The sequence below is a fragment of the Clarias gariepinus genome, chromosome 23 (assembly GCF_024256425.1).
Source record: "Clarias gariepinus isolate MV-2021 ecotype Netherlands chromosome 23, CGAR_prim_01v2, whole genome shotgun sequence".
In the NCBI taxonomy this organism is placed as follows: Eukaryota; Metazoa; Chordata; class Actinopteri; order Siluriformes; family Clariidae; genus Clarias; species Clarias gariepinus.
In genome coordinates this window covers 24,627,501-24,641,923 of record NC_071122.1, presented here as the reverse complement: position 1 = coordinate 24,641,923, position 14,423 = coordinate 24,627,501, and the positions used below count along the sequence as shown (strand labels likewise).

At 39.1% G+C, this 14,423-nt stretch overlaps 1 protein-coding gene across 1 annotated transcript in view; it reads left to right on the top strand.

The window, feature by feature from the left end:
• The first annotated feature begins 2,377 nt into the window (after nt 1–2,377).
• cacna1da (calcium channel, voltage-dependent, L type, alpha 1D subunit, a) overlaps nt 2,378–14,423 on the top strand; it is a 98,542-nt gene continuing 86,496 nt past the window's right edge. The window contains exons 1-3 of the mRNA XM_053484197.1: nt 2,378–2,628; nt 9,048–9,441; nt 11,822–11,927. Coding sequence (XP_053340172.1) covers nt 9,218–9,441; nt 11,822–11,927 — 330 coding nt within the window. The 5' untranslated portion in view covers nt 2,378–2,628; nt 9,048–9,217. The remainder of the gene's footprint in view (nt 2,629–9,047; nt 9,442–11,821; nt 11,928–14,423) is intronic.

The following is a 14,423-nucleotide window of genomic DNA, read 5'->3' as shown; positions in this document are numbered from 1 at the left end:
ATCACGCATTTATAAATACTGTCTCCATTGGATATAATATTTTTTTTTGATTTCATTACAATTCTAAACATACTCATATAATTTGCTTCTGCCTCACAGGATTCTGTGCTGTGTGAATAGATTATAGCCCCACCTGCAGGATCATAGTGGAATGGCATCATCTTACTATGGCAAATGCTAAAATACATAAATCAAAATTTAAAAAAAGAATTACTTTGGAGTCAGTGTGTTGATGCATGAATTGCGACACACAAGAATATCCCTGATTCATCACTGAATTTTTTTTCCCCCCATTTTCTGTCTCTCCTTGACTCTTTCCTTGGTGCTCATGCTATGATATGCTGCTCTGGATGTCTGATGGCTCCCACTTCAGCTGTACAGCTTTAGACTTAAACTCCATATTACTCTAAAATCAAAATGTATTAAAATTTTGCTTCTTGCTGGCTTTTTTCTTACTTTTATATATTCCTCATTACTCTTTCTCACTTTCCCTTCAGCTAATGTATCTGTAGTATTGATGACTGAGGCGTTTCTCTGTTCGCACCTCGACTAACCTCATGCAAAACATGTAAGGTTTAGTTGTGGGTAAAGTAGTGTTTCTTTCTGCTTAACCAACCAACCTGGCTCTAGTAATGCATAAGTGCTGATTTCTACTATGACACTTACACACACACACACACACACACACACACACAGCCCATTCTATTGCCTGCGGTTGTCCTCCTCTCGGTGCAGATTATTTACAATTCGATTGCTTCGCTTTTTATGTTGCATTTATTTCCTCTTCGGCCTGATGAGAGCGGGCTACCTGTCAATCCCTCTCTGACTCTCTCTCTCTCTATCTTTCTCACACACACCTTTCAGAATAAATTTTCTTTCCACTCTAATTACCTTCTCTCTTTAAGTTGCATTCCAGGTAAATGGATTGAATTAAGAATACATTTCGTGTGTTACAGTAAAATAATCAAGATGAAGAAGTGGAGTTTCTGTTACTACCACAAAGTTGATTATTTTCCTACAACGTCCCAGCCCTGAGTCTTTATTTATCTTATTCTTACGCAAACTTGCCAAGCTTAATTTTTTTTATCGGTTAACACATATATATTTAGAGTTGTTAAATGTCCATGAAATAAGTAATTTCCTGTTTTCACTTCCATTATAGCAGTTATAAGCAGTCATTTTTTTCTGTCTCTTGAAGTTAATCAGAAAAAAACAAGCATGTCGTCATGTTACTGAGAGATGGAATAAAAAGTGAAGACTTTACTTCTGACTGTTACAAACTGTGACACTGGAGACTCCTTCCAATCATAATAAACATACATTTCCTTATAGGAAACTACTTATTTAAACCTGTTTATGTTGTGCGTCCGTCAGACAAAACCCTGTGAAAAATGATAGCGGGTTAGAACGAGCACAGTAATACAACTTGTGATGTGATACATACCTGTACACAGGGGCCAAAAAAATGTCTACACTATTCAAATAACATTAGAATCCATTGTTGATGGTTAATGAGTTTGTAGAAATAGTTAAAAGGTTAAATCTAAAAATGATCTGCTGATCTTTAATGTTATCAGTGATATTATTATTATTATTATTTGAGGTTGAAGCCCACGTACATGTCTGTGTGTCTCTCTGTACAGCAGAACTCTCTGTCTAACTTATATAAGGAGGAAGTTTTGTCTTAAAACCACTCCAGCGTGTTAAAATTCACTTATACCACTTCAGCGCTGTTATTTCAGCCAAAGTGAAAATATGAACTAATCCCAGTAAAAATATTCACTTTATCTTTTCTAATTAATATCTATTGGTGCAGGTGTTTGTTTACATTGAGACAGTATAACATTACTTAGTAGTGGGGGTGAAGGTCATACTGTTAGGGCGCCAGAAAGTTCCATTCTATGCCCTTATATGGTCATGTCTGTAAATTGTTAACAAGTGAGAGATGATGATGATGATGATGATGATGAAAGGTTTTAAAGTACCTATCCTGCCTTGAGAGTATGTGTGTCATTACGTCGGCTGGCTGTTTGGCGCCGTTACTATAGCAACACATAATTCTCTCTCTCTCTCTCTCTCTCTCTCTCCATATGGATATGAACCGACAAAGTTATAACGTCCATATGAACGATGCTTGAATGCTGACTGATGGATGAGTGACTGACTGACTGAGCGGCTTCACGTGTTGCTGGTGTCAAATTAAAGCGCGCGCAGGATTGGACCGTTCTGTTTTCTGCGACGCTGAAAAAAAAAAAAGCAAAAAAAAAAAAAAAACCGACAACGAGCGAGCGTTTCCACGCGCGCGGAAGCGCGCGCGCACACACATACACACACGCACGCATACGCACGCACACACAAGCGCGCGCTCACACGCAGGCATACGCGCACTTGGTACCGAGGATGCTCTCGTGCGCGCTGGCGTCCTGCACGCCTCGCGGTGAACATGGACCGTCATTGTTGTTATTACTATTGTTATTCCTACGATTATTATAACGTGTGTGTGGATACGTGCGTCTCCCGCGCTTCGAGCTGATGAGTTTAACGCCGCAGTCGGAGGCCGGAGCTCAGCGGAGCGTTCTGTACGGACCTGCACGGAGCGCCAGAACCGCCACCAAGTCCGCGCGGAAGGTAACGACTTTCAGCAGCAGCTCGGTCATATGCAGTGCACACACACACACACACACACACACACACATATATAATAGATGCAGCATATATATACACATACACATATATAATATATAATAGTGGAATAAAGATAACGGCGTCTCTCGGGAGGAAAAAACAACAACAACAACAAACAAAAAATGTGTGTGTGTTTCAATCCCGTGAGACCCGTGACGCTGTCACCGCTCGTCATATCCGATTTTTTTTTAAGGATTTGTGAAATATATATAAATAAATATAAATAAATATATAATAATACTAAAACAAAACAAAATGTCGGAGCGCTGTAGCGCGGTAACCTGGCGCGGTGGTAACCTGGGGTAACGGGTAACCAAGCAGCTGTTAGCTCGTGCATCACCTGATAGCCACTTAGCTACTAGCCGCAAACCCGCACACACACACACACACACAGACGCCGCTTCACGTTGGGTTTTATGTCTCAAACCAGATTCTTCAAAGCTGTTCGTGTTACAGAGAGATACATGTTACATACAAGTGCTACAGTGTTACAGTGTTATAACCGGTTCCTCTGATGACACACACACACACACACTGTCTCTCTTTCACACACAGAGATTAAATAGGATGTTAAACCTGTTATTAAACACTCAGGACCCCCCTACAGCAGGTTATACAGGATATATATATATATATGAGAGGATTTGTCTGTACATTGGGTCAGAACTCACTCCATCGCTGATATCTTCATATTCATACACTGGAGGACCAGAGACCAGTCTCAGAAACATTTCTTTCTGTCTGTCTGTCTGTCTCTTTGTCCAGTCTAGATTTTGTCACAGCATCACACAAACCGAATCTCCTGCAGTTCATTAGATCTCTGCCCGAAGTTTAATCTGCACCATCAGTGAAATCTAAATGTGGAGTAAAAGTGATGTTATGAACAGTTATGTGTGGGATTTAATAATCTACTGTAAAATAATCTACTAATGCGCTACTGTCTCAATGTAAACAAACACCTGCACCAATAGATATTAATTAGAAAAGATAAAGTGAATATTTTTACTGGGATTAGTTCATATTTTCACTTTGGCTGAAATAACAGCGCTGAAGTGGTATAAGTGAATTTTAACACGCTGGAGTGGTTTTAAGACAAAACTTCATCTTTATCCTTTTATCTACTTTTTCCATTTCTCATCTGTGATTCACTCTCCGATTACCGAACAGGGAGTGTATTTGTCTGAGCACCAAAGAAGGACAACTTAGTGTAAACAAGGCGTAAGATACTCAACCTTACAGAATGGGATTTCTTTGTATTAATAAGTTAGACAGAGAGTTCTGCTGTACAGAGAGACACACAGACATGTACGTGGGCTTCAACCTCAAATAATAATAATAATAATATCACTGATTACATTAAAGATCAGCAGATTATTCTTAGCTTTTATATTTTAACTGTTTCTACAAACTCCTTAACCGTCAATGACAGGTACAGTACTTACACTAGTAGCCTTTAACCTAAGGCCTGAATCTTAAACTATTCTGCTTAGGGAATGATTTAATAACAGACCCTCATGTACTGGGAAAAAAATCTGGGTTTTTTGGAGGACAAATTTATTTTATTTTATTTAAAAAAAATTTCAGTGGTACCTCGACATATGAATGCTCTCCATTACGGATTTTCGCCTTAAGAAATTAAATTTTGCAAGGAATTTGGATCGGCATACAGAGCATTTTTGGCATATGATGAAACGAGCAAATTGAACCGAAGCTGGCTATGTTGTGCTTACGTCCGGGGGCCATTCAGAACTTGTTAGCATCAGTGGACAGCTATATGATTTTTTATGCATTTTTATTTGGGATATTGGTAATATTTTGTGGTGGCTGGAAACAATTATCTGCATTTACATTATTTCCTATATCGCAATATGGATTGTCGCCTTAAGAGCTCGCCTCCAAAACAAATTAATTGTGTTTTTACTGCTGTATTTTATTTCTTTATTATTGAGTCAGTACAAAAAATATTTCTGATTTTTAAGGATTAATATTCCATGACAAAAGCTAAAATAGAAAAATATTTGTATGGCAGAAAAGAAAGCAGCACGTTTTATATATAGAAAACCGACCATGTTTTGTGGAAGCTGCCGGGTTTAGCAAGAAGCAGGTGCATCAGTCAAAATCCTCAGAAGAACCGTGGGTGGATGTGCAGGATGCTCAGTAAAACTTAGTAGCCCAGTTTCTTATGAAACTGCACAAACTGTACCTGAGGTGTTTAAACCGTCATCACACCAAATACTGACTGTTTCATTGAATACTGTTTACTTAGCTTTATAGTTTTTTTTTTAAGACTGCATTTATTTGCATGTGCCTAAGAGATGTTTGTACCCTACTCTAGATTCTTCTATATGTTTTGTGAGTATTTAGGATTTAAATTATAGATGTAATAAGGTTGTAAGACATCGTCTCTCTGTTTTTCTCAGGTTACTGTAGTTAAAGCCTATTAAACACAGTAACACACGACAGGATACGAGGGGTTAGATGACCTTTAGGGAATAAACAGTGTGACCTCTTTAATACTGCTGTTCCTGTGAGTCTTAACAGCTCAAATGATTAAAGGTTTATTTGGCTTACCTCTGCGAATTGTTTTTTTTTTGGTTTCGTATCCATGATTCATAATTTTGTTGTGTCCATGAAACAAGACAGGTTAACTCATTTTTGGGACTCTAAAGTACAAGGTGATCAAAAAAGTTGTCTGACGCGCAGCATTTGGCGTGTCTTTCTTTTCAGCTCTGTGTCAGCCATGTTTCTGTCTCAAATATACAGGGTCAGTCAAAAGAATGTATACACACTTCAGGAAAAGAAAAACTCTATTAGAAAATACTGAATTGAATACTAATCGTATTGCTATAAGTTACATATATATATATATCATATTACGATAATGATATGATAATATTGTTTATATTATATTAACACAGTCTAATAAACATCATACTATTTTTCTTTTCCTGACATTTTTTTTGGCTGACTCTGTATATTATAACGAGCCCTGGTCACGTGACTAAGCACGCTGTTTGGAAATTTTAGTTAAAATTTTGCACGTTAAAAAAGCATGCAGTAAATAAATGCTTTAATCATCGTTTAAATATTCATCTGTTAAAAATAATTCCACATTTATGGCGATTCTTTGAGGTCAACTATAAGCTGGAGACATCTTTTAACACACACCGGCACGACACTCTGCTTGTGTTTTTCTGTTCGTTATCCTCTGCCATAACTGATGATTGTGTGATAACTGTGTAAATCATGGCTTTATAGTCGTGAGCAGTTTTCCACTCGCTCCAGACGTTCTCTGAGTAAGGCTGTCGGTTTGGCGCCGTCATTCAGTGGGTCAGCCGCGGCGGGATTTTAATCAGATCATTTACTCACTATAGTCTCAAGCGACACTGACGGATCAAACGCGAACCCATTTTGTCTGATTCATTCTCATTTCCGAGCTCGCTCCCAAATTAAACTTTTATTAGACTACAGATCTGGACGTCCCAATAATCAGGGAAATTCACCATCCACACAGCAGAGAGACGCACACTAAGATAGTTCCAGTCCCCCAGTGCTCTTAGAGTGTTTTTTTGGGTTTTCTTCTTACAAACAAAATTATAGAGAAGCTTGTTATACTATATGTTGTTGTTGTATCATGATGCAATGTTAGACGAGTTTATTGAAACAGAAATTATTATACATTATTCAGATTCAGACTTTTTGAGAGAGAACTCGCTCATAATCTCAGTGGAGAGCTGTTTATAAGCGTATGAGGCATAGTTAACCACCGTCTCAGTCCATATTCTTCCTCACCACAACTCCACCTGGTCGTGGTGTCCCAGCCCGTCTTTACCACCAGATGCCAGTTCGATCCTGTTTATCTGACTGTTTTACACTGACACGGGACCAGCAAATGACTTATCCAAGCCAAAAAAAGGACAAGACAAACTGTTTTCAGATCAGTGTAACGCTGTAACACTGAGACACTGTGTGTGTGTGTGTGTGTGTGTGTGTGTGTGTGTGTGTGGTATTTCAGCTTGCCTGTTTGCTTTACAGCAGTACCTCGGCATATAAATTTAATCCCTTCTGGAGTTCTTAAGGAGAAATTTCATATTGTGAAGCACATTGTCCCATAGGAAATAACGTAAATGCAGACAATCCGTTCCATCCACCCAAAAATATTACCAATATTACCAATATTACCAATTCCCAACACTATAATCATATTTTTGCATATAAAAACAATCAAAACATTTTGAAAAGACATGTAAAAGAAGTAAAATATGAAATAAATAGACATTAAACCTGACTTAACCTTAATTTATGATCCCTTTTGCCACCAAACTGAAAAAACAATCTGAAAACAGCTGCCCTTTCTTCTTGCTACCGTCCTTGATAACATTCCCGTGATCCATGGTGGTGTGTTTTCACTAAATCTTACACAAAATGCAAAAAACCCACAAAAATATGTAAACTCACTTCGCTTAATGAGTTTTAAACGGCTCCCGGCCGTACGCGTGACTTGGTCGGTGTTCGGCTCGCCTCGTACGCCGGAAATACTTTGTAGGCAAATTTCTTGCAAAATTTTATTTCTTAGGGTGAAAATTCATGAGGCGGGGGGTTCCTATGCTGAGGTACCAATGTAGAAGCCACACGTGTTTAAATACGATCTCACAGAAGGAAAGCTAAACCCAGGATGTGTTTAGTGACTTCTTACATAACACGCAGAGCAGCAATCAGATACCAGAGGAGCACTGGAATTCCCAACACTCGATTACGCAGAAATTTTATTGCTAAAAGAATGATTTAAGCTAATTGTTTGGATCCATCATTTTTCTTCATATCTAATTAGAAATGATGCTTTGTTGCTTGAAATGTTCACTGGAATCACAGTTTAGATGATTTTACCCAGTGATCTTACAAAAAAATTTGTAAAAATTATGGATCCAGATAAAATTCACACACTATGGGGAATCTGGGAACGCCAATTAGCCTAATTTGCATGTCTTTGAATTGTGAGAGGAAACCGGAGAACCCAGAGGAAACCCACCAAGCACGGGAAGAACATGCAAACTCCTCACACACAGAGACCTGACCAGGGAATCGAACCCAGGACCTGGAGGTGCAACATGACAGAGCTAACTACTTAGCCATGTTGCCGCCAAGAACTAGTATGATCGTAATAAATGCCCATTTTCCCATTTCAACACGTTTCTCTTTGCTTCCCTCGATATTTTTAGGACACAGTGGGAACTCCATGGTCATTGTCGGAGTGTGACGGCGGCCTAGCATGCATATGGCGTAGTTTAGACATACACCACACACACACACACACACACAGTTATCAGAGAGGCAGCGATAACGGAGTGGGGTGGCGTCCTCACACCCGGCATGTCCACTCTCTCCCATGCTGCTCAGCCCACGCCGGACTCCACACGTATGCTTTCCGCGCTGTGCAGACGTGTTAGCAACCCGAAATGCAAAGGCAGTACTAGCTTTGGTTCTTGAGGTTCGACACACACACACAGCCAATATCATAGCTGCCGTCTCAAACCGTACGGCGTTCCAATATTTATAATCTGATTCACCAGTGTACCATGGCCATGTGCTCTGATAAGTGTATCTCTGAAGCATGAACGCTGCCCAGAAATGATGCCCAGGAATGTAAATTATTATTATTATTATGCAGGGTTTTTTTTGTATCAGTTATTGATTATTGTGTTTTAAGCCAACAGTTCACGTCTCAGGCTTTTCATCTTTTTTATTCTTTTAAATCCACAGACAGCAGCTTGTTCTATAATGACTCTATCACCAAGAGACTCCTTAGTGGCGTTGATGGAGCGGCGCTTTTTAATATTAAATGTAAAAACAGATATAAAATCGATTCGCGCTCAAATCGATGGAAGAGAGAAACCAGAGGACGGTTTATGCGTCCAAGCTGTGTCTCTCCGTGCTGGAGCTGCTTTACTAAACTGAAGAAGACAAAATAATCACCAGGTCCATGCTGAGTCCACCAGTATCTGTTAGTGTGCTTTAAATGTGCGCTTCATGTGCAAGTTTAGTTTGCAGTGTGTGTGTGTGTGTGTGTGTGTGTGTGTGTGTGTGTGTGTATATGGTAATGCATGCTGGTCCCAGGAGCCTTTAGACCCCCAACACTCAGTGTGTCAGTTTTTTTGACTTAACACCCACGATATTGCATAATGCAGTGGAATAGATAAGGAATTTATCACACTGCCTCCCACAAACCACACACACACACATGCGCGTGCGCGCGTGTACACTTTCAGTCTCTTTATCTGTTGCTCAGTTTATTTCTCTTTTCTTCTCAATCTCACACACACACACACACACACACTGAAACCATTTAATCTGTTTTCTTCCAGGGGCAAATTATGCCAGCAGCACCAGCGTCCCTGTTCCTGGTGACGTGCCGGCGTGTTGGTGAGAAAGCCCCGCCCCTCCACCCCAGTCCCCGCCCTCTACCCCACCCCTCTCCCGTCTCCCCTGGGAGGCTCGTGCCGGTGGATGCCCCGCTCCGGCCCACGCCTGCACCATGAGCGTCAACGGCCCGGTCCCGCCACCTGTCCCGCCCGCCGCCGACGCAGAGGCTCCGCCCGCGCCGTCGGTGGCACCGGTGGGCTCGCTGGCTCAGAAGAAGAGGCTGCAGTACGCCAAGAGCAAGAGCAGCTCGGCTAACACGCGGCCGCAGAGAGCGCTGTTCTGCCTGAACCTAAACAACCCGTTTCGCCGGGCCTGCATCAGCATCGTGGAGTGGAAATATCCTTTACACGCACGCACACACACAGAAAGAGTGAGAGAGAGAGAGAAAGAGTGTTATTGAATTAATGAATGAAATGAATTGAAATGAATGTAATATAATGCATGATTGATTGAACAGGTAACCCTGTTTGTGTGCCGTTACCCCAGTGCTGTGCTGTTGTAGGAAGAAAAAAATCTGCACTTTTTATACCCGAAAAGCGTCTAATCATCCGTTAAACAGGGTACCGCACCTATTTAGTGTCTCGTTCTCATCTAACACACCTGACAGCCGGGATAACGAGCTGCCGAGGCGAGCGAGCGTGAAATCTGATGTGAAAGCGATACCTGATTTTAAGAGAAGGCTCGTGTCCGGCTGTGGGTTTATACACACCGACTAGGCCAGACGTTACAGGATGCAACTCTTTAAATCTTACAGCTTTAGACGGCTGTATGTGGCCTGTACAGCTGACGAGGAGAGAGTGTATAAGAGGATTCGTGGATTAGAAATGTGTTGAGGAACGAGTAAAGGGAACCACGGCAGTTAGGTGGTATATGATGGGTGTGGTGGGTGGGAGGCTTCTGGGATTTTGCGACATCATGGCTAATTAGTTAATATTTGTTCAGGGTAAGAACTGATCCCGGATCAGATCAGAGTGGCTGCGCAGAGTCGCCCGTGTGAGAGTTTCAGCCCAGAGCAGCGAGCACATTAATCTCACACAGCGATAGGTGTGACTGGTGTTATATGGCTGCGTGTGTGTGTGTGTGTGTGTGTTTGGCCTAGTTTTGAGCTGCGCAGCTCTCTCTGTGGTTTAGCAAGGAGGCTACAGGAACCGCAGTGAAAGAAGTGACACCGAGCAGTGACTCAGCGAGAGCGTACAGCGCCTCAGTGAGAGAACTCGGCGCTCGGGTTTCAGACACGATGCGCTCTGGGAAAACTCTGGAAATAAAACCAGTGGGAACTAATTGGCTAAAGCTTATAGCTAGTTGGTGTTTCTTGCACATAGGAGAACATTATCTGGTCGGGGAAAGCTTTATTACCCATAATGCATCGTCGTCACATGACAGTAAAACGGCGGTTAGAAACGGTGCGGCTTCGGTCCATCGGGTGCTTCCTATCCCTTTATCCCTTTAACTGTGTCTCCGTGTGTCTCGTTCTTGCTTCTCAAGCCTTCTTTAAAAAGAAAAACCGAGGGAGGAGAGAGTAGGACAAACATATTTATTTACCAGATGAGACATTCTCGCTTACTGAAGCATCTCTGTTAAGCGGCTTCAATGAATTCCCCGACTGATCGCATCTCATTTAGCTGTATAAACTGTATATATACTGATATTTATTTACATTAACACCCTTACTTAAGAAAAAAAAACATACTTACTTTGACAGCTTACTTTACTAATGAAATTTTTCTGTCTACAACAATTCATGTTTTTTTTTACTGTGGAGACATCTTCCAAACGGTTAAGATGTCGATTTATGTCAAAATATTAATACCAAAGAAAGTCTGGAGGAAAATGAAATAATATGCTTTATGTGTGGTGGTACAAACCTACAGAATTTCACAAGGTATGCTATGAAACAATAAACAATTGAAAATGCGTACTTTTCAAGTATTTTTTAACAAAGTAGGATATACCTCAACCGAATGGTAGAGATGGCTCAAAAACATTCAACAAAGTTCAACAGATTTTTTAAAAATGAATTAGTAACTGAAAACATGCTCTAAAATTACAAAAAGTTGAGCAAAACATTAAAATGTGTAAGAGTAGAGGGCATTACTGCATTATAGCTATTTATGGTTCTTATTATTCTGCCATTCATAGTAAATATCATTTTTTTAAAGAGATGATGCTTTTATATTTCAGGATAAGAGTCATGCCTGAGGACAAAATCTATTTCCATTAAGGACAAACCAGAAGGAATTTTCTTGAGTGTAGAATATGAATTGGTGTTTCTGTAAAGATTCTGTAGTTTTTCTCGAAACCGTGCAGGATCGAGGAATCAAACAGGCGTTTTTAGAGTCATTGGGGTGTTCTTTTTTGTATCCACCATCAGACGTTATCTCAGTTATCTTTAGACGATAACCGCATCTTAAACACATATCCAATTTAGATGTGTTGGAATAGATTTGCCTGCTAAAGCTAAAGTGCGAGATCTGTGTTGTTAAGCGGTTTACAGACTCCAGATATTGATGCTGCAATAATGAAAGCGTCTGAAACAGACAGCGGTGGATATTAAATCCAGCTCGAGCATTCACTAAATGAATTTGCCTTATTAGATCGGGCTCTGTTAAAGATTTCTCTGAGTAATACGCTGTTTTGTGTAATATTGTGTTTCGCTGTTACTGTGTGGCTGCTGGCTTTAAACAGAGATTACGCTCCTTAACCCGTGCGCTTGTAGGCCATTTGATATCTTTATACTAATTGCTATTTTTGCCAACTGCATGGCCTTAGCCGTCTATATCCCGTTTCCTGAAGACGACTCCAACTCGACCAATCACGACCTGGTGAGTACACAACCACCCTCCTTCTCCTGACCTTTTGATCCCTTTGCATTTTATGACCCAGCTCCTTCCCAGAGGTTAAAGGGCATTGCTTGGGAGACGGGGGGATTACTATTTGATTGTAATTTATCTTCATTTTATCAGGAATGAACAGAGCTGTCATGTACGTTGCAGTTTATTGAGAATTATTATGCAGTTTATTTATTTATTAAGAAATTTCCCCACTGTGGGCTGAATAAAGGTATATCTTATCTTATCTTATTGGCAAAAATACAAAATGACTGGGATTTAATCTGGTGTTGTGTTAGACAGCAGTGTTAGGAAACAAATAGCAGAATCAATACATGCTGTACAATGAGAGATTCACATTTGGAGGGCAAATTTCTATTAAAGCAGAGCTTTGAAATGTTTAAAGTGATGCTTTGTAATATTTAAAGTGGCAGTTTGTAACCTTTTAAGCAGCCGTTTGTAATGTTTAAAGCAGCGTTCTTAATATTTAAACTGAAGGTTTGTAATGTGTAAAGTGACAGTTTGTAACCTTTTAAGCAGTGGTTTGTAACATTTAAAGCAGCCGTTTGTAACGTTTAAAGCAGAGATTTGTAATGTTTAAACAGTGATTTCTAATGTTTAAAGCGCCGGTTTGTAATGTTTAAAGGAGCAGTTAGTAATGTTTAAACTACTGGTTTGTAATATTTAAAGCAACAGTTAGTAATGTTTAAACTAGTGGTTTGTAATATGTAAAGCAGCAGTTAGTAATGTTTAAACTGGAGGTTTGTAATGTTTAAAGCAGCAGTTAGTAATGTTTAAACTGGAGGTTTTTAATATTTAAAGCAGCAGTTAGTAATGTTTAAACTAGTGGTTTGTAATATTTAAAGCAGCAGTTAGTAATGTTTAAACTGTAGGTTTGTAATATTTAAAGCAGCAGTTAGTAATGTTTAAACTGGAGGTTTGTAAAATTTAAAGCAGCAGTTAGTAATGTTTAAACTGGAGGTTTGTAAAATTTAAAGCAGCAGTTAGTAATGTTTAAACTGTAGGTTTGTAATATTTAAAGCAGCAGTTAGTAATGTTTAACCCAGTGGTTTGTAATGTTTAAAGCAGCAGTTAGTAATTTTTAAACTGGAGGTTAGTAATGTTTAAACTGGAGGTTTGTAATATTTAAAGCAGCAGTTAGTAATGTTTAAACTGGAGGTTTGTAATGTTTAAAGCAGCAGTTAGTAATGTTTAAACTAGTGGTTTGTAATGTTTAAAGCAGCAGTTAGTAATGTTTAAACTAGTGGTTTGTAATATTTAAAGCAGCAGTTAGTAATGTTTAAACTGTAGGTTTGTAATGTTTAAAGCAGCAATTAGTAATGTTTAAACTAGTGGTTTGTAATATTTAAAGCAGCAGTTAGTAATGTTTAAACTGGAGGTTTGTAATGTTTAAAGCAGCAGTTAGTAATGTTTAAACTGTAGGTTTGTAATATTTAAAGCAGCAGTTAGTAATGTTTAAACTGGAGGTTTGTAATATTTAAAGCAGCAGTTAGTAATGTTTAAACTGGAGGTTTGTAATATTTAAAGCAGCAATTAGTAATGTTTAAACTGGAGGTTTGTAATGTTTAAAGCAGCAGTTAGTAATGTTTAAACTGGAGGTTTGTAATATTTAAAGCAGCAGTTGGTAATGTTTAAACTGGAGGTTTGTAATGTTTAAAGCAGTTAGTAATGTTTAAACTGGAGGTTTGTAATATTTAAAGCAGCAGTTAGTAATGTTTAAACTGGAGGTTTGTAATATTTAAAGCAGCAGTTAGTAATGTTTAAACTGGAGGTTTGTAATATTTAAAGCAGCAGTTAGTAATGTTTAAACTGGAGGTTTGTAATATTTAAAGCAGCAGTTAGTAATGTTTAAACTGGAGGTTTGTAATATTTAAAGCAGCAGTTAGTAATGTTTAAACTGGAGGTTTGTAATATTTAAAGCAGCAGTTAGTAATGTTTAAACTGGAGGTTTGTAATATTTAAAGCAGCAGTTAGTAATGTTTATCTTGTCAAGCAACAGAGGTTTTTAAATCATAACTAAAAAGAACACACTAGCGAACCTTATGTTGCAGCTTCATGCTCCTTTTGTTTTACCTTTTAAGGTAAAAGGGGTGGAGCTGACCAGCTCCTGTTCTGTTAAGTTGGGAACAGGTCTTGTGTAGGTCTTGAAACAATGTTTAGAATGTCAGAGGCTGTAACTTTAAAACTCCATCTTGAAATAAGCCTTGCTTCATGTTGGGACTTTGTTACCTTTTACTATCTCAATGCTATTTATTTAGTATTACATAAGATTTTTGCATGCTAGCATACGATTATTTGGCTGTTTAGAACACACTGTATTACTCATACACGCTAAGCGTAAAGGATGCGCTGATATGGAATATTTTATGCTAACAAAAATAGTGTTTACAACATGTCGTTTATATTTCACTGCGTAGCTGAAAGTTCTGTCTGAGGTTGTTTTTAATCTTTCATCTCTCTTCATGAATA